The sequence below is a fragment of the Lucilia cuprina genome, chromosome 6, assembly GCF_022045245.1.
Source record: "Lucilia cuprina isolate Lc7/37 chromosome 6, ASM2204524v1, whole genome shotgun sequence".
NCBI lineage: Eukaryota > Metazoa > Arthropoda > Insecta > Diptera > Calliphoridae > Lucilia > Lucilia cuprina.
Genome location: NC_060954.1, coordinates 24,588,392 through 24,611,007, shown reverse-complemented (window position 1 = coordinate 24,611,007; position 22,616 = coordinate 24,588,392). Strand labels below are relative to the sequence as shown.

General features: G+C 29.7%; 1 protein-coding gene across 1 annotated transcript in view; it reads left to right on the top strand.

The window, feature by feature from the left end:
* The window catches only part of LOC111679696, a 45,776-nt gene that overhangs the window by 5,363 nt on the left and 17,797 nt on the right, over window positions 1–22,616 (top strand). The window contains exon 3 of the mRNA XM_046954045.1: window positions 4,081–5,184. Coding sequence (XP_046810001.1) covers window positions 4,081–5,184 — 1,104 coding nt within the window. The remainder of the gene's footprint in view (window positions 1–4,080; window positions 5,185–22,616) is intronic.

Genomic DNA, 22,616 nt, shown 5'->3' with positions numbered 1-22,616 from the left:
TACATATATATAATTTTTGTAAAACTAAAATATAATAGTTTTATATTTAATTAGTCTGTAAGGAACATTGTTCTGTAGACTATTAATAAATAAATAAATAAATAAATACGAATACCGCAATGCAACTCGACATAAAACAATTTTGATTTAAACTATCACTACCATATTTTATGACTTTAATGCTTCTTAATGGCTTCAAAATACAAGTAGATCGATGAAATTTTAAACAAATAAGGAACTGAAATCTTCCTACAGACTTTTATAAGAATTGGTCCATATATGTATGTATAAATACCCCTACTCGCTATAAAAATTAGCACTGTCAATAGTAAAACCCCCATCAATGGACCCCTTTCAAATGTTACCCTGATGTTCTTATTAATATCGATATATAATAATAAAATATTCAAAATATCAAAGTTCATTCATATATCAGTGATTTGATGGTGGGTATAAAAGATTCGGCATAGCCGAATATAACACTCTTACTTGTTAAATTTTAGTTCGATGTAGCTATGTCCGTCCGTCCTTCAGATAATGGCTTTAACGCTAAATACTCGCTTAACAATACGAGTACGCCGAGTACTAACCGATATCTCTAACAAATTTTATGGGAATCGGTCCATAATTGACCTTACCCTCCATATCAGGCCCCCTTAAGAAAATTACTTCAATGCTCATTACTCGCTTAAAAATACGAGTATAGCGATGAACTTCGAGAAATAACTTTAAACCTCATGACAGAATTAAAAATACAGCGATTAAATTCGACACAAATATGGTTTGAAGGTGGGTATATAAGATTCGGAATTTTGTGTTTTGTGCTATTTTTATAAAAAAAAGAATTAATTTTTATAAAATACATTTAAAAAATATTTTATGTACCTATTTTTATTTATTTTTTATTTTCCTATCAAAAAAACACGTTTTACTTAGTACTGCATATAACGAACTTTTCAATTTTACGAACAGGCCTGACAACATATGGGTTCGTTAAATCGGAAAACTACTGTACTTGTATCTCTGTATCCATGGAGGGAACTAACACCAACAGTACACAAAGTATTGTGTGATGGTCAAATAATAATTGAATCGAATATTCTTCCACTTGGAGAGTTAACAGAAGAAGCCCAGGAAGCGAGAAATCGAGATTTTAAGCATGTTCAACTTTTCAGCTCCAGGCAATCACAGAATGAAGATATTTTTAATAGTTTACACTTCTATCTTCTGATCCTGTTCTTTCAACTATGCGAAAAAGATGGATTTGTTATGAAACTCTATCATCTCAAAACGAGGAAGATTTAAAGGACTTATATTACCTTCTGGATATGTATACCGATATGACAGATTATTTTATAAAAAATAAGTAGTGTTAGGAATTAACTATATAAGTAGGTTGTAAGAATTAATTGTATTATGTTTAAGATAAACAGTTCAAATAAAAAAGCTATTATACTAACTGATGATATTGTATTGAATACTGTTTTATATTTCGGTGGGCGGGAAAGGTGGTTTGTGTGGGGTAATTTAGGTGTTGTTGTGCGTGACTCATAACAAAACTATATTTTTTATTGTATATACAATGTTATAGTCTTTAATAAAATAATTAACTAAATATTTTTTTAAAAATTGTCCAAATATTTTATTCAACACCAAATGTATGTTCTGTCATACTTAATACTAAAATATAAAAAAGATGAAATTAAAGGACACAGGTTTAAATGAACATATTTTTGAATGTAACTGAGATATTGGCTTGAAATTTTTTGTAAAGGATCGAAAATTTCCATATCTAACTAAAAAAAGATATTATGGGATAAATATGGACTAAATTGTTGTAGCTATCTGCGACCCTATTAAAATTTTGATATTAATCATAGTTTTAGAAATTTAACAAATATGTAATATATGACAAAATCTTTATTTATGAACAAAACTCAATGAAATCTTCATTGAAATTTGCCATTTCAAATAAGAAAATGCAAAAAAAATTGAAAAGGTCAAAGGGCATCCCGCAATTCCCAAAAAAAAGAATGAAAATCCCAAAAATTGGATTTTTTACATTTTTGCCCATAGGGTCCACATTTCTTTCAGGACTGCGAAAATACTTTTGGCGTAAATAGAAAACATATTAAAGTTTCCAAAACTGCTTTCAGTTTTCTGATCCCAGCTTTGGGATTTTAGAACATGTCGCCCAAAATTGAAGTTTTGATAAAAAATAGGTCATATTCGGAAGGACGCAGTGGCAACATTTTCAAAAAATAGGACAAGTTTTTTACGCCAAAGCGTTCTACGTAAAGATACCTTTTAGAAAATTATAAAATTGTTATATGTTCTTAAAGAAAATTTTATTTTATTAATAAAAGAGTTAAGACACATTTTGGGCAAAAAAAACGGCAAAAATCTAAAAATTTTTTGAATTTTTAAATTAAAAAAACGTATATTTTTGGATTTGTAAATGATATTGATCTGAAATTTTTTGTATATTATTGGAAATTTTGTTGTCTAACTAACAAGAAAAAACTGAGTCCATTTGGTCAAAAATTACGCCCGGTATTCAAAAAAGGCGGACCAAGGTATGGTAAATTTTGTATCACTAATTTTTTAAATGCCTATCACTCGGATATTATAAGAGATAAGTAGTATGTTCAAAGTTCATTTATATATCAGTGATTTGATGGTGGGTATAAAAGATTCATCATAGCCGAATATAACACTCTTACTTGTTAAAGCTGTGAAAATAATTCTACCGATTTATCCAATTGACCATTTTCTAAAAATATATTATGCAATAAATAATATACCAAAACAAATGGCAACTATAATGTAATAAAAAGATATATAAACGACTGTAATAACATGAAAACTATAAAAAATATTTGCAACCATATCGGAGCCTTAAATTACCGCATTTCTAAACCTGTACCAATAAATATACCGATCTATCCAATTTTTGTAAAAATTCATTATGCCACAAATTATACACCAAAACAAAGTGCAACTGTAATTCTTTAAAATGATGCATAAACGATTGTCCTGGCATGAAAACTGTCAAAGTTATTTGCAGCCATATCAGAACCTCAAATCCCAGCGTTTTTAAACATAGAACAACAATTCTACCGATCCTTCAAATTGACCATTTTTTAGACGAACACATTATGCCACAAATGATATGCAAAATTAAAGTGTAATCATAATGCTTTAAAATGATGCATAAATGACTGTTATAGCATGAAAACTGTCAATGTTATTCACAACCACATCGGAACCTCAAATTACCGCCTTTTTAAACCTGGGAAAATAATTCTACCGATCTATCCAATTGGCCATTTTCTTACTACATTATGCAATAAATTATATACCAAAACAAATGGCAATTTTAATGCTTTAAAATGGTGCATAAACGACTGTCCTAGCACGAAAACTGCCAAAGTTAATTGCAAACAACGTAAAGGCATGTTTTGGAATTGTATACCTATATAATGTATTGAAAATTTAAAATATTATTTTTATATACTTCAAGGGGTGTATTAAATCCTCATATTAAAGTTTGGTTTTATTTCTGAAAAAAGGAAAAAAATTGCAAATATGGTCAAAAATCTCCATATTATATCATATTACATGAAAAGATGGTGCAAATGCTCCAAAATTGTGGAACAAATTGGCCAAAAATATACAATTTCGGTTGATAATAACCCCTTAACACAATTTTAAGCAAAAAAACACTCGTTTATAATATTTGTGTTTCGTGAAATGTGGTGATATATAAAATACAGAAAAAATTCGAATAGCAATTTTATGGACTTTTTTTTAAAAAAGTTCAATCAATTGAGGTAAATGTATTTTTTTTAAATTTTAAAGAGTGTGATATTATACCTTAGGACTTTCTACACAATATATCAAATTTAATTATTCATTTCACACACAAAAATATTATTAAATTATGTTTCTTTTCAAATTACAACCAAATTCGAATATGTATGTGAGCCATCGTATGTAGATTTAATTTTACAGCATTGAAAAAATTAATTAAATTAAAAATATTTAATTAAAATATAACTATATTTTTATTTATTTTAGGATCGTACTTTTTCTTTAGGTCCTGCAGTAATGGCTAGATTGCTTAGCTTTTTTGATCTGAACGGCGATATTTTACAAACGCATATAGATTCACCTCGATCAACAGCATATTTAGCATCACTTTTTTATTCAGTTAATAGAATTAATAATTTTTATGTTTACGGATCCGGATCAAATCTTAAACGATTTCGAAAATATATGGAAGACCTGGGTGTCAATAACATTCGGCTATTTGCAGAATCTTTTACATCATTTCCATTAGAGTCTAATCGATTTCGAACTGTAGTCGGCATCTTTGCAAATCCTCCAAACTCATTTAGTGCAATATCAGATCCAATTGATTTAATATGCTCTCGAGGAGGTGATTTGGGAATGTTGGAAATATTGACAGAATCTTCTATAAGCGATGATGGAAAACAACGCGTTTCTTTAATATTGGAGGAACAACTTCATACTTTACGGATGGCAATGTCTCGCCCTCAAATTCAGTTTCTCCTCTATCAAACTCATTCTGTCGTTAGTAGTGAAAATCAAAAAATGGTAGAACAAACTATGAGCATGATTAATAAGACAGCATTGAAAAAACATCGTGAAGCTTTTTTAGAAAAAAAGCGATTAGAGGCATTGGAAGAAGCAGAAGCTGCGAATATACCATCGGCGGCAATGAACGCAAATTCGCCCCGAAAGCAAAAAAATACACTTGAAAATAAACCCCATCAAAATGCTAAGCCTGATTCTGCAATGCTAACTATGGATCAAAAAAATATTGGATGTCCTGATGATGACGAGGAAGTTAAACTGCCCGAAATTGATGAATTTGTATCAATTGATTTACCTGATCTTTGCAAAAATCAAGATAATTGTCTTCAAACTCATGATAACGGTTGTTTTCTTTCCCTATTACAGCGAAAAAGCATAACACGGTTAAATGCTAAATATCTTATACAAACTGCCGAAAAAAGAGGATTATTTGGAAAAGCTGAAGATAGCAAAATATTAAAATCAAAACAACTTAAATCTCAAGATTATAATGTAGACCACCAAAACCTAAAATTGATTGATGACGAAGATATTAAAAAGAGTATTCCAAATGTGGAAAATTTGGTAAGAACAACATTTAATTATTTAGTTGTAGTAAAGACATATTGTTTGTCATACAAAATCCAAAAAGGCCTAAGTTACAAAAAAATCTCAATCTACTTTTTGATTAATTATCTAAAAATACACGTTCCTGCCTTCCACGTTAATTCCAATTCCACGTTAATCCACCAAAAATTGATTTGATTTTAGATTCTAAAAATTATGAACGAAGAACTTAAATATTCATCTGAACATTTTAGGAAAACTATCTTTATCACGAAATCGATTTTTTTGTCATTTCAAACAGCTAATCTGATATTAATAAAATTAAGATTTTAATGTAACCTATTAAATAACAGTTTCAAAGATTTACGAAATTTTGTATTTAATTCATATGGGAGATGTTCTCAAAGTTCTTCATGTAAAATTTTTCAATTTTCGTATTTAATTCTTATCTTTCTTCGTGCAAATTTGTAGTCCGCCAATTTATTACCCAAAATATTTACCTGGATGTTAAAGTTCTTCGTGCAAAATTTGAAAATTATAACCTTAATAGATAAGCGAATTTTTTGTATTTGTATTAAATTTTTGTATTAATTCATTTATAATAATTTATGCCACGCACATTTACCAACAACTATTGAAATTTTTCAAAAACAAAACTACATAGGAAAAACTTAATTTGAAAAGTAATGAGTTAAAATGTTTATAAAACTTAATTTCACTACTTCTTCCTTAGCATTTTAATGGGATGTTATTGGAGCAAGTACTTCTACCCTCGTTTACAAATAGGGAGTTCAAGTAGTATATTTTGCTTACAAGGAAGATAATGTTGTTTTCTTTTTTATAAAACACAATTCTTAACACGCAATTAAATAACATGTGCAAACAATATGATAAATGTTATCACAATGTTAAAATAATGAGATTTTGAAGGTGTCCGTCTTATATTGAGCTCCACGAGAATTTGTGGGATTCGTATTTAAAATATTATTGGTCTTGACTTGCCCAAATAAAAGTTTGTTCTAAATAAATATATTTTGCAATTAGCAATTGTCAAATGTTTTCCAAAAATGTATTTTGTTAAATGATTGATTATTTCTTAAATTGCATTAGTTCTTAATGGAAATACATATATTTTTTTAAATTCCAAAATTTATTATGATGTTATCATGATTAACCATTACCAGGTAGATTCAGTAGATACAGTTATCAAATTTCTGCCATTTAAAATCAAACACAAAAGATCTGAAAATAAAACAACTTCAAAATATATAAATGAAATACTAGGAAAAGTACAATAAATTATTCTTGAATAAGTCTTATATGAGCCAAAATCTCTATATCAAACTTTATGAGAATCGGTCTATTGTTGGCCCTATCCCTCATATATGGTCCCTCCAAGAAATGACTGTAAGGCCATATAAGGAAGTTTCTTACGAGTAAAAATGTATTTACCGAATTTTATGAGGATCGGTCCATAATTAAACCGCTCATTACTGCCTATAAAATACGAGTATAGCGAGTTCAACACAAGTAAGATTCTTATAAGTACAAATCTCTCTGCCGAATTTCGGTACCGAACACCGACCCCGAACTTCGGTAAATTTGAAAACATACATAAGAACTATTTCTTTCCAATGTTTATTATTTTTTAATTTTAGATATTTCATTTTGACAAAACCCAACTCTAGACAACAAAAAATTATTGTGTTTGTTGTGTTTGTTGTGTTTGTTGCCAAAACGCTCCCACCTTACTTATTACATCATGACGCATTTATTACTAAAAAGTAATAAATTTATAAAATTACATCGTACGTGCTGCTGGGGTATAAGTAGTGTCATGTGTAGGTACTACTTCAACCAACGCTCTGTAAACGTTGCTAGATATTCCACCCATTGAAACATATTAAATATATGAGGCGGCGCTTACATCCGAACGTCTCTTTAGGTGAACTGTCCAAAAACGGTTATAGGACACGTCATCAATGTATACTGGACACATTGGAAGGTTATACACAATCATCGGGCGTGCCTGATCGTATACCAGACACAAAATATATCGGAAACATTGAAACGCTGATCCCAGATGGAATGTCTTGGTCAAGCTGAACATTAGACTAAATACCAGTAGGAATCCGTTGTTACACGGATGGCTCTAAATTGGGGGATAAAGTGGGGCTGGGATCCAGAAGCAGAAATATACCACCGTAGGAGCAATAACGCGTAAATTGTATCAGAATAATTATGGTGCCCACAGCGCTTAGAAGGCAATTAGGGCTATATCAGGAGATATAACTAATTCTAAGACCGTATTGGATTGTAAGAAAGCTTTAACTGAATACTCTCCCAGATGTAAGGTTCACATCATATGGGTACCAGCCCACTCGGGAGTAGTCGGTAACGAAAGAGCGAATGTAATAGCTTTAAAGGGAAGGGAGCTCGAGGCAGTTAACCTGATAAACGCAAAACCATTCGACGCAACAAAAGCTGAACTAAAAATATGGGTGAGAGAATTCCATAAGACCTCTTGAAATAATGAAACTGTTGGTAGAACCACGAATATCCTATGCGGTGACCATGATGAGAGCAAGCCGTAATATCTCTTCAAAATGAGCAAGTCTGAAGTTAGTATGGTAGTACGTATTCTGAGTGGACACACAGGATTACGAGCACATTTATGCAAAATTGGGGCACTTTCTTTGCCACTGTCAGGCATTCGTCGAAGTTAGATCCAAGTATCTTGGAAGTGATGTTATTCTGGAAATAACATTCCTGGCTAGGAATTACTTTCAGGATACTGAGTTTCTAAACACTGGAAAATAATTCATTTACAACAGGACCGATTGTGGCCTAGGTGTATTTCTTCTTGTAGTATAATCCTCCTATCAACCTAACCTAACCTTTAACATTAAAAACCAAAATATGAACATCCGGAAGATTTTTTAAAAAGGGTCTTTAATTAGCAATTGGGTCAATTATCAACTAATTCCGAATCCCAGAGAGTGATAAATTTTTAATAACAAACTATTTTTGTGAAATGCATATATCTTAATATCTTTATTTTTTTAAGGATTCATTGACAATGGAATAATTCTCTGTAAGAGCACGCAGGAAAAAACATGGTTGTGGTTAAAATTATGATTGTAATCTAACATATTATCGTTATTGTAACAATTTTAAGATATATTATGATTAAATACCGTCAAAATATTTCATCATGATATTTTTGTATTTCTTATATAAATAATAAACATTGGAAAGAAATAGTTCTTGTGTATTTCACAATATTACCTACAAAACTGTCATTACATTTAGCTTGTATCTGCAGAAGGACAATGTTTTAATGCTTCTTCATCAGAATTTTCTTATTTAAAAACTATTTATGAACATTTTAATTCATAATTTTAAATTTAATTTTTTTTTGCTTAGACCTTAACGATTCACCTTACTTAGTGCATCCTGAAATGCGTTTTTCATTTAAGAAAAAAGTTCGTGTTTACCGAATTTTCAAATTTACCGAAGTTTGGGTTCGGTGTTCGGTACCGAACGAAATTTTGAGTGCGGTCGGACTCTAGATTTTGGCTTAGGGTCAATTATAATCCGATTCTCATAAAATTCGGCAGATAGATTTGTGCTTATAAGAATTTTACTTGCGTTGAACTCGCTATACTCGTATTTTATAGGCAGTAATGAGCGGGTTAATTATGGACCGATCCTCATAAAATTCGGTAAATACATTTTTACTCGTAAGAAACTTCCTTATATGGCCTTACAGTCATTTCTTGGAGGGGACCATATATGAGGGATAGGGCCAATAATAGACCGATTCTCATAAAGTTTGATATAGAGATTTTGGCTCATATAAGACTTATTCAAGAATAATTTATTGTACTTTTCCTAGAATTTCATTTATATATTTTGAAGTTGTTTTATTTTCAGATCTTTTGTGTTTGATTTTAAATGGCAGAAATTTTATAACTGTCTCTACTGAATCTACCTGGTAATGGTTAATCATGATAAATTTATTTATTTATTTATTTATTAATAGTCTACAGAACAATGTTCCTTACAGACTAATTAAATATAAAACTATTATATTTTAGTTTTACAAAAATTATATATATGTATATATATTGGCTTATACATTATCAGTAAAATATTAATTCAAATTTTGTATTAACAAATTTTTAAAATTAGTTTTTGATGCATTAAATTCCAAAGAATATTTATCATTTAAAGTATTTAAGTAATTTAATGATCTATTTAAAGGACTATTTAATGTATAGTTTCTATGATGTAGACCGATATAAAACAGATTTCTATGACGAAGAGATAATCTGCCTGGTACATAAAATGGTATTTTTTCCAAAAGTTCTGGGCAATCAATATATCCATTAATTAAGTCAAAAACCAGCAACATCGACTGTATTTTACGTCTCTTTTCTAAAGTTATCATACCTAAATGTAAGCAACGGGATTCATAAGATGGACGCGGATAGATATAATTTAGATGTGGCAAAGCATAACGAATAAATTTTCTTTGAATGTTTTCTATGCGAGTAATATGACTTTTGCATAATGGACTCCAAATGATCGCACCATATTCTAATTTAGATCGTACAAATGACGAGAATAATAATTTAAATGTATATGGGTCTAAAAATTCTGTACAATTTCGCTTAAGAAACGCAAGTATGGAATATGCTTTAGGTATTAAATAATCTAAGTGAGGTTTGAAAGTCAATTTGGAATCAAATAATATGCCCAAATCCATAATTTCATTTTCCTTTTTTATATTATAAGTACCCAATTTATATGAGGCATTAAATATATAACGAGAACGAGAATAAGAAATGTGAATACATTATTCAGATTAAATTTTAAGTGATTATTATTACACCAGAAAATTAAATTATCAAGATCACTTTGTAATCTTAGTATATCAAAAGAATATTCAATTTTAGAGAAAACCTTCAGATCATCAGCATATAGTAAAAAATTAGAATGTTTGAAGCATTGAAATATGTCGTTGACAAAAAGATTAAAGAGAAGAGGACCCAAAATACTTCCCTGGGGAACCCCTGATATTTGCTTATATGGAAAGGATTTATGGACGTCAATTTGAACAAAACAAATTCTATTTCCAAGATATGATGACAGCCATTTATGAAAAGATGAATGTATTCCTAAATAGTAAAGCTTTCTTAATAGAATAGAATGAGAAATTTTGTCAAAGGCTTTTGAAAAATCTGTATATATAGCATCTATTTGTAAACCCAAATCCAAATATGATAGGCTATAATCTGTAAAAACAGCAAGATTAGAAATCGTAGATTTATTATTTCGAAAACCATGTTGTTGAGGAATTATAAGAGATTTTGTAGCAAAGTATAAGATTTCATAAATAGCATATTCAAAAATTTTGGATATAGTCGTCAATTTAGAAATAGACCTATAATTAGAAACATCACATCGGTTTCCAGATTTATGAATCGGAGTTATTAGAGTTAATTTCCAACGATCAGCAAACAAACCCTCAGATAACGATTTATTAAAAATTTGTAAAATTGGAAACACTATCGATTCAGTACACTTCTTGATTAAGAAGGCACTCAATCCATCTGCATCGGATTGGAATGAATTTTTTAGACGAGAGATAGCCACTAAAATATCATCCTTACATAGTATAATCTGACCCAGGTTTAAATTAGAAGTTATATATTCATTAAAATTAGAATTAGAAGTAGAAGAATCGAAGTTTGACTTGAAGAAATTTGCAAAAAGATTTACAATAACTTCAGGGTTATCCGTAGCCTTATTCTCATAAATCATAGATGAAGGAATTTCTGTAGATTTCTTTTTGGAGCGGATGAATGACCAAAAATAATTAGGGTTGGATTTTATATTATTCTCAATGTTAATTATATATTGTTTGTAGAGAAATTTATTAAGAAAATTAAATTCTTTAACACATTGTTTATATTGTCGAAGCATTTCCTCCGAACCCGAAGATAAATAGCGTTTATGTAATTTATTTGTTTTATTTTTTAATATTCGTAAACCTTTGGTGTACCAGCGACGACTAGACGAGAAATATGTTTTATATGGAATATATTGATCACATATATTCAGAAATGTATTCAAAAAAAATATCATACGATATATTAGTAGATTTTTGATAAAATAAATTTAACCAATCTACATTAAGCAAAGCAGAATTTAAGGCATCAAAATTACAGTTTTTATAATCATATGTTTTAGTAAGTAAAGATTTTGTACATTTTATGAATTTCATAGCATTTAATTCTAAAATTATGGCATTATGATGAGCGTTAGAAGGAGAAAATGGGATTAAACATTCATAAATGTTTATTTTAAAAGATGATTGAACAAAAATTAGATCTAAAATTTTTTTTTGATTTATTAAAGATGTTATTGATTTGAATAAGATCCATATCAAAAAAGGAATCAATTAGATTAATTTCATAATCTTTATTCACATTATATGGTGTTAATTCATTATTTAAATTAACCCAAACTAAGTTAGGTAAGTTAAAGTCTCCAAAAATTAAAAATCTAGTATTTAAACCCATTTTCTCATGGAGATATACAATATTATTTACATGAGATGCATATAAATCATAAGAACTAGTCGGCGGAATATAAGAACAGCTGAGGCAAATTAAACCATCTAGAGAAGGAATACATATAAAAAGCTGATCTATTAAATCATCAATAATAATATCAGTACATTTATAAGATTTTAGTTCTTTTCTAACCGCTACCAAAATTCCACCGCCTCTTTCAAAACCAGTTATTTCGTAACATCTATCTTTACGGTAAACATTATACAAATTCAAATCAAAGTACTCGGAATCAAAAAACTCAATATTTAACCAAGTTTCAACAATAACAAAAATATCATAACAACATTGCGAAGAAAAGTCAAACAGGCTTTTATTTTTCGTGCGCATTCCCGAAACATTTTGAAAATAGATCTTTAATTTACTTAATGTATTTAAATTGCACTTGGAGGTTCTACAGGTTTTCTTGGAAAAAAAAATGAATGGTCTAATTTTAATATTCACTGGCCATAGAGTTGGTTTAATAATTTCATCATAAAAATGTGGCGAGACACCAATTTTAAAATTTACATGTTTTAAAATTGATTCATCTGCATCTTTCTTAACTAACCTCGTACACTCAAGATGATTTTTAGGAATCTGAGTATTTTATTCAATAAAGTTAATAATCTGTTCAGTTGTAACTGATGGTTTGAAAGAAGAGACATGTAAATATTTATTTTTTATAATAACTTCAAGATCATTTGAATTATTTTCTCCAACAGCAATAATACGATTTTTTCGTCTGCGCCTATGAACATTAATCCATTCATTTTGTTGACAATCTGCATCATACATGTTTGACCTTAAATCTGAAGCCACGGTTGGGTGTGAAGTTATAGAAGAAGCATCATCATCATTACCTATTGTACACTGCATGTTATTGTTTTTTGAAGAGCCAGCAATAACTTCTGTGTGTGACCATTGAACAGCATTGTTTTTATTTACAACATCATTATTAGCAATTGGTTTATTTATGTTATATTTGTTTTGATGTATTTTTGCATTTTCAAGGTTTTTTGAAAGTTTATTGAACTCTGCTTTTATATCATTAATATCATCACTAATTTTTGAGATTATTGGATTTTTTAATTCTCTTAACTCTTTAGATAATGAAGAAATAAGAGAAAGCATTTCTGCTGATGTGCTTAGGCAGTCATTACAATTAAACACAATGTTTATATTATCATTTAATAAATTAATATGTTTATCGTTTATTTTTGCACAAATAAAATGCAATTTTGCTTTACAGATGTGGCAAGCAATATAATTAGAAGATAACGACTTAAAACACTTCGCACACAAAGTTTTCGGTGGAGCATCCATACTTAGAACGTCTTAACACTTTGAATATCAAATGCTAACTAATTTTTGGCGTCATTTTCTGGGGGGAATTTATATGAGGGACTGATCCTCATAAAAATTGATAGAAAGATTTCGGTTCCTAAAAAGAGATAGAGATATTAGCTTACACGAAACTAGGACAATTAAGTCTCGATCCACATAAAATTTAGTTAAGAGTTTTTGACTTGCAAGAAACTTAATTGAATTTTATTACTATACTCTTATTTTTAAGCCAGTAATGGGCCATAAAGTATTTTCTGATAGGGACCTTATGTTGGGGTTAGGGCCTGTTCCACATAAAATTTGGTAAAGAGATTTTGGCTTGTGAAAAACTTACTTCTGTGAAATTTTATCGATATACTCGTATTTTTAAGGCAGTAATGAGCGTTAAAGTATTTTTATGGAGGGGCCTTATATGAATTACCGCCTTTTTAAACCTGGGAAAATAATTCTACCGATCTATCCATGTATTTTCTAAAAATACATTATGCAATAAATTATATACCAAAACAAATGGCAATTTTAATGTTTTAAAATGGTGCATAACCGACTGTCCTAGCACGAAAACTGCCAAAGTTAATTGCTTCCATATGGGAACCTCAGATTACTGCATTTGAGACATAGAATAATAATTCTACCGATCTATCAAATTGACAAATTTGAAAAAACACACATTATGCTACAAATGATATACCATATTAAAGTGCAATCATAATGCTTTAAAATGATGGCTAAATGACCATCATAGCGTGAAAACTGTCAATGTTATTTGCAGCCATATCGGAACCTCAAATTACCGCGTTTTTAAAGCTGTGAAAATAATTCTACCGAACTATCCAATTGGTCATTTTCTAAAAATATATAAGCAATAAAACAATAAATATACCGATCCTATTTTTGTTAAAACTCATTATGCCACAAATTATACACTAACACAAAGTGCAAGAGTAATGCTTTAAAATGATGCATAAATGATTGTCCTGGCATAAAAACTGTCAAAGTTATTTGCAACCATATCGGAGCCTTAAATTACCGCATTTCTAAACCTGTACCAATAAATATGCCGATCTATCCTATTTTTGTAAAAACTCAATATGCCACAAATTATACACCAAAACAAAGTGCAAGAGTAATGCTTTAAAATGATGCATAAACGATTGTCCTGGCAAAAAACTGTCAATGTTATTTGCAGCCATATCGGAACCTCAAATCATAGCGTTTTTAAACATAGAACAACAATTCTACCGATCCTTCAAATTGACCATTTATTATATACCAAAATGGCAATTTTAAGCTATAAAATGGTGCATAAACGATTGTCCTGGCATGAAAACTGTCTAAGTTATTTGCAACCATATCGGAACCTCAAATCACAGAGTTTTTAAACATAGAACAACAATTCTACCGATCCACAGTGGGGCAGAATGGAAATTTTTTGGAAAAAAATCTGGCATTTCTAAATGGCTGATCCGATCGGGATAAAATTTGGCGTGAGCGTAGGAGTATTTGAGTTTAAGTTTTGAAGATGAACCCCGAAGATGCCCCAGGGACGGAGCTGTGGCGGCTCAAAGTAGGGTACCTACGACATGTAAAATTTTTAAACTCGTGCCATTTTTTTGTTTTTCACCCAAATACAAAGAGATCTTGAAAAAACATGATCCTGAAAAAACATGCTTGAACATACTACTGATCTCTTATAATATCCGAATTATAGGCATTTAAAAATTTAGTGATACAAAATTTACCATACCTTGGTCTGCCTTTTTTTGAATTCCGGGCGTAATTTTTCCAATATTATACAAAAAATTTCAGATCAATATCATTTACAGATCCAAAAATATACGTTTTTTAATTAAAAAATTCAAAAAAAATTTAGATTTTTGCTGTTTTTTTTGCCCAAAATGTGTCTTAACTCATTTATTAATAAAATAAAATTTTCTTTAAGAACATATAACAATTTTATAGCTTTCTAAAGGGTATCTTTACGCAGAACGCTTTGCCGTAAAAAACTTGTAATATTTTTTTGAAAATATTGCCACTACGTCCTTCCGAATATGACATATTTTTTATCAAAACTTCAACTTTGGGCGACATGTTCTAAAATCCCAAAGCTGGAATCAGAAAACTGAAAGCAGTTTTGGAAACCTCAATATGTTTTCTATTTACTCCAAAAGTATTTTCCCAGCTCTGAAAGAAATGTGGACCCTATGGGCAAAAATGTAAAAAATCCCATTTTTGGGATTTTCATTCCTATTTTTGGGAATTGCGGGATGCCCTTTGACCTTTTCAATTTTTTGCATTTTCTTATTTGAAATGACAAATTTAACAAGCGTTGAAGATTTCATTGAGTTTTGTTCATAAATAAAGATTTTGTCATATATTACATATTTGTTAAATTTCTAAAACTATGATTTATATCAAAATTTTAATAGGGTCGATAGCTACAACAATTTAGTCCATATTTATCCCTTAATATTTTTTTAGTTAGATATGGAAATTCTCGACCCTTTACAAAAAATTTCAAGCCAATATCTCAATTACATTCAATAATATGTTCATTTAAGCCTGTATCCTTTAATTTCATATTTTTCATATTTTAGTATTAAATATGACAGAACATGTTTAAATCTTATATTTACCTATTTTCTATTTGTTTGCTTATCCTTATAATTGAAAGGTCCTATTATGCTTAAATTTTCAGATATTTATAACTATTTTTTACCTAAATTTTTTCGACAGATCACTTCGTTCTGTTTCGTTTATGATCATGTAGGTAAAAATATACAGGTAATGATAATTTCGATTTATTCACTAATAAGAAATATCAATGACTGAATTACAGGTTATAGTAATATAGTCCTAAATGTTAATAGGTAGACAGTTCGTTTTTTTACTTTGGAATACCTGTATCGGAAATGACAAGAATTGGTATATAAGTAAACTTCTCAGATTTTAAGTACCATATTTAATAAATCTATAATGAAGATTACATTAAAGTAAGTTGTGTTCCGTTTTATGGAGTGTATCTTCAAAAGGGCCAGGAAGAATTGAAGACATTTCAAATTATAAAAAAGCTACATATAGTAGAAAAGTAGACAAAACAGGCATATCAAAAATTGAAAACTTTTTAAAATTTTTGATGTAAAAAGTAAGTCTGTGGAAAGAAATCAAAAGAAATTTCGATTAAAATTTTGTAGTTGGATGGAAACTACTACGGAAATCTCAACTTACAACACATCAGCAGGAGCGCCTTGCAAGTCATACGAAGACTTATGTTCAAGGTCAAAAAAGAAGGGTCACACAAAAACTTTTTTCAATCTCAAATGAGGAAAGGCTGATACATTTAACGAAAGGAAAACCAACTATGGATGCCGTACATATTGCAACTATTCTTCCAATGCATCACCAAAACGACTTAAGCGAATTGTGGAAAGTATACCAACTCCAACATCACAATCAAATTTTACTGAAGAGGAAGCAATAGCGCTTATGTTGGAACTGGTCTCTCAGTCAAATATTAGGAAAGCTCTGCATGAAAAAGGACACAATATATTACCATCATACAAGGCGATCCAGAAAAAAAAACACTACCATCACCTATTGCTGTTAATGATGTGGAAGCTTGTATTGATATATCATCTTTGCTCGAAAACACAGCATCAAGAATTGTGTCAGACTTTTCAGAAGATCAACTAAGGAAAATTCATAACTGTGATGTTGTCTTAATGTGTAAGTGGGGATGTGACGGTTTATCAGCACTTCCAGAATACAAACAAGCTTGTGGAAGTCGGACATTAGCAGACTACAAAAGTGTATTTATGTCATCATTAGTGCCATTACGAATTCGTTCATACTCCCTTAATCCATCATCGTCAAGCATCGGAAATTCATTTGAAGATATATGGATCAATACAACTCCGGGTTCAAAAAATTTTTGTAGACCCATTGGATTTGAATATATAAAGGAGTCAAAGAAAACAACAAAAGATTTAGTGGAATATTTAAAAGATGAAATAAATGCACTGGAGCCCATTTGCATAAAAATAAAGGAATTCTCTATTAACGTATCATATCAGCTAAGCTTAACAATGATTGATGGAAAGGTCAGCAATGCCATAACAGAAACTTCTTCCTTCTGGAGATGCTCAATATGTAATGAGAAAAAGTCGCAATTCTCAAATATAAACAAAAGCAGAAGTATTAATGAAGAAGTTCTGTCTTTCGGAATTTCACCACTTCATGCCAGAATACGATTTTTGGATTACTTTTTACACATAGCATACGACCTCAAATATAGAAGTGTGCCAGAGAATACTTACAAACTCAACAAAAAATAATGAAGAATTCGAAAAAACTGAGAGCTGCGAAGTAAAAGCGGAATACGGCGAGAAGGTTTTTTTCGTGATTTTTAAATTACTTCAAAAATAACTGGAATCGACAAGGAGTTGCTTCGAAGAGTTAACACTATTTTAATGGCACTGAATAGTAAACATAAAATTAATGGAAATCGATTTGGGGAATATACATCTGAAATTTCTAAATTATTTGTATCTCTGTATCCATGGAGGGAACTAACACCAACAGTACACAAAGTATTGTGTCATGGTCAAATAATAATTGAATCGAATATTTCCACTTGGAGAGTTAACAGAAGAAGCCCAGGAAGCGAGGAATCGAGATTTTAAGCATGTTCAACTTTTCAGCTCAAGAAAATGCTCCAGGCAATCACAGAATGAAGATATTTTTAATAGTTTACTTCTATCTTCTGATCCTGTTCTTTCAACTATGCGAAAAAGATGGATTTGTTATGAAACTCTATCATCTCAAAACGAGGAAGATTTAAAGACTTATATTACCTTCTGGATATGTATACCGATATGACAGATTATTTTATAGAAAATAAGTAGTGTTAGGAATTAACTTTATAAGTAGCTTGTAAGAATTAATTGTATTATGTTTAAGATAAACAGTTCAAATAAAAAAAGCTATTATACTAACTGATGATATTGTATTAAATTGTGTTTTATATTTCGGTGGGCGGGAAAGGTGGTTTGTGTGGGGTGATTTAGGTGTTGTTGTGCGTGGCTCATAATAAAATTATATTTTTTATTGTATATACAATGTTATAGTCTTTAATAAAATAATTAACTAAATAATTTTTAAAAATTGTCCAAATATTTTATCAACACCAAATGTTATGATCTGTCATACTTAATACTTAAAGGACTTATATTACCTTATGGATATGTATACCGTTATGACAGATTATTTTATAGAAAATAAGTAGTGTTAGGAATTAACTATATAAGTAGGTTGTAAGAATTAAAGGGATAAAAAGGGATAATAAGGGATAAATATGGACTAAATTGTTGTAGATATCTGCGACCCTATTAAAATTTTGATATAAATCATAGTTTTAGAAATTTAACAAATATGTAATATATGACAAAATCTTTATTTATGAACAAAACTCAATGAAATCTTCAACGCTTGTTAAATTTGTCATTTCAAATAAGAAAATGTAAAAAAAAATTGAAAAGGTCAAAGGGCATCCCGCAATTCCCAAAAATAGGAATCAAAATCCCAAAAATGGGATTTTTTACATTTTTGCCCATAGGGTCCACATTTCTTTCAGGGCTGGAAAAATACTTTTGGAGTAAATAGAAAACATATTGAGGTTTCCAAAACTGCTTTCAGTTTTCTGGGATTTTATAACATGTCGCCCAAAGTTGAAGTTTTGATAAAAAATCGGTCATATTCGGAAGGATGCAGTGGCAACATTTGCAAAAAATAGGACAAGTTTTTTACGCCAAAGCGTTCTGCGTAAAGATACATTTTAGAAAACTATAAAATTGTTATATGTTCTTAAAGAAAATTTTATTTTATTAATAAAAGAGTTAAGACACATTTTGGGCAAAAAAAACGGCAAAAATCTAAAATTTTTTGAATTTTTAAATTAAAAAACGTATATTTGGATCTGTAAATGACATTGATCTGAAATTTTTTGTATATTATTGGAAATTTTGTTGTCTAAGTAACAAGAAAAAATTGAGTCTATTTGGTCCAAAATTACGCCCGGTATTTAAAAAGGCGGACCAAGGTATGGTAAATTTTGTATCACTAAACTTTTAATGCCTATAACTCGGATACTATAAGAGATAAGTAGTATGTCCAAGCATGTCTTTTCAAGATCTCGTCGAGCGCTTTCAGAAAATATAAAAATCTTTGTATTTGGGTGAAAAACAAAAAAATGGCACAAGTTTAAAAATTTTACATGTCGTAGGTACCCTAATTTGAGCCGCCACAGCTCCGTCCCTGGGGCATCTGCGGGGTCCATCTTCAAAACTTAAACTCGAATACTCCTTGGCTACGCTCACGCCAAATCTTGTCCCGATCGTATCAGTCGTTTAGAAACGCCAGATTAATTTCCAAAAAATTTCCATTCTGCCCCACTGTGAAATGATATACCAAATTAAAGTGCAATCATAATGCTTTAAAATGATGCATAAATGACTGTCATAGCATGTCAAAGTTATTCACAACCATATCGGAACCCCAAATTACCGCGTTTTAAACCTGGGAAAATAATTCTACCGATCTATACAATGGGCCATTTTCTAAAAATACATTATGCAATAAATTATATACCAAAACAAATGGCAATTTTAATGCTTTAAAATGGTGCATAAAAGACTGTCCTAGCACGAAAACTGCCAAAGTTAATTGCAACCATATCGGAACCTCAGATTACTTCGTTTATTAAACATAGAACAATAATTCTACCGATCTATCAAATTGACCAATTTGTAAAAACACACATTATGCTACAAATGATATACCATATTAAAGTGCAATCATAATGCTTTAAAATTATGCCTAAAAGACTGTCATAGCGTGAAAACTGTCAATGTTATTTGCAGCCATATCGGAACTTTAAAATACCGCGTTTTTAAAGCTGTGAAAATAGTTCTACCGATCTATCGATTAGCCATTTTCTAAAAATATATTATGCAACAAATTATATAAGTACCAAAACAAATGGCAACTATAATGCAATAAAAAGATATATAAACGACTGCTATAACATGAAAACTATAAAAGATATTTGCATCCATATCGGAGCCTTAAATTACCGCTTGAAATTAAGCATTTAGGGCCGAGAAAGTGAGAACCTATGAAAGGGAATATTTGGTATTTCTTCGTTCTCCAAAAACTACGTTTTGAATTCTTTATAATATTCAACCTAGAAACATGAAATTTAGTATGTAGAGACAGGAATAATTAAGAACCTATTATTGGGATTTTTGAGTCCTTTTTTGTTCTTAAAAATGAACTTTTTGAATAATGTTGTACCTAGAGACATATAATTAAGTAAATATGGCCCGAACGGTTCCTTCTAAATTTTCTAAAATATAGAAGCTAGAAAATAATCATTTATGCCCGAAGTAAGTAAGATCCTATAAAAGGGAGTTTTTGTCATTTTTTTCGTTCTTCAAACTGTGATTTTAAATTTTCTATAATGTTGAACCTACCCTTCAAACATTTAAAAGAGAAAACTATTGCGCATCAACCCAGACGCCACGTCAGAAGCACTTCTGGACGATTGTCAGACGAGAACGCACATTTTACAAAAACAAAATACATTGATTTCGAATATTCGTCTTCTAGAAATATACTTTTATGTTACTTCCGAATGATAGTTAGAAGAGTGCATCCATTTTGCTTAAACAAAAAACCATGTCTGTTGAATTTTTTTTCATCTGGAAGTATACGTTTTAGTGACTTCTGTATGAAAGTTGGGTGAGAACACACATTTTACAATAACAAAATACATTGTTTCCTAATTTGTATCTTCTTGATTTGTATGTTTATGTCACTTCTGTAAGACAGTTTGAAGAGTGTTCACATTAATGTTGTATTTTATTCATCTGGAAGTGTGGATTGTAGTCACTTCTGTACAATTGTCAGACGAGAGCACACATTTTACAAAAACAAAATACATTGATTTCTAGTTTTCGCCGTCTGGAAGTATACTTTTATGTTACTTCCGGAGTACTCCATTTTTTAGCGTGAAAAAAATAAAAATAAATAATGCATAAATTTTGCAAAGTTCAGTGATGTTTTGTGTTTTGTTCAGTCATGTTCAGTTTTAATTATTCATCGTAAAACTTAAATGAGTTATTGAATTTAATGTTCATAGAAAAATAGTGTAATTAAAATATTGTGAATCTTAAGTAATAAAAAACAATATGACAGTGTTGTGTTAAAAATCAAATGTTAATAAACATTTAAGAAGGTTTTCTTAATTGGCGAAGTGTATTAAATATATACTAAAAAGTATAAGGAAGGATTATATAAATAAAATTAAAAAGTAAGTTGTCATATTAAAATACTATTTTACGAATATGTTAACAACTCTTAACGGCTTCCATTTAGGAGGTATAAGCATTTAAAGACTTTTTCAAGTTGTACATTTCGACTTTCATTTGATGAACATTGCATTTTTAACATATTTAGATTTATTTGAGTTAAATCTTAACTTTCAATTTTTTTAAAACTATTTGCGCGTTTAGGTCTGGAATCATTATATTGAAATTAATACTACTGTTTTATACATAAATTATTTTTTGACTTGGGTCATTCGACACGAAATTGCCCATATAAGATATTTAATATTGAAATAAGATTGTTTTAAACCCACCTTTTTTAAATAAATACAATTTTATTAATTTTCATATAGCTTTGGATTTAATTATTCAAATTATAGGTACTTTTTTAGTTATTAACACCAGGTCTTTCTATGACCTATCATATGATAGTAATATTATTAATATTTAGCATGTCGTTCCCAAGATATTGAACCTAAGTATTAGAAGAGAGCAAACAAAAAATAGTATTGCAATATTAGTGTCAAAAGCAATATCCCGTTTAGGGTCGTTAAGGTGTTTCTATCGTTAGTGACTGTAAATAATTTAAAAAATAATCCATGACTTAGTAATTTCAGATCTTTATAGACGGTTTAATTCCAAGTTATTGAAAAAATGTTCATGAAAGGTAATATTTTTATTGATTCAAAACAATAAATAAATTTATTAATTTTTAATTATTTTATTTTTAGAAAGCAGTAGCTAATATTGTACCCCCTATTAAAATACTTCTAACCGAATTAAAATATAAACAAGTAAGAGTGTTATATTCGGCTATGCCGAATCTTTTATACCCACCATCAAATCACTGATATATAAATTAACTTTGATATTTTGAATATTTTATTATTATATATCGATATTAATAAGAACATCAGGGTAACATTTGAAAGAGGTCCATTGATGGGGGTTTTACTATTGTTTTACTATTTTTATAGCGAGTAGGGGTATTTATACATACATATATGGACCAATTCTCATAAAAGTCTGTTGGAAGATTTCAGTTCCTTATTTGTTTAAAATTTCATCGATCTACTTGTATTTTGAAGCCATTAAGGAG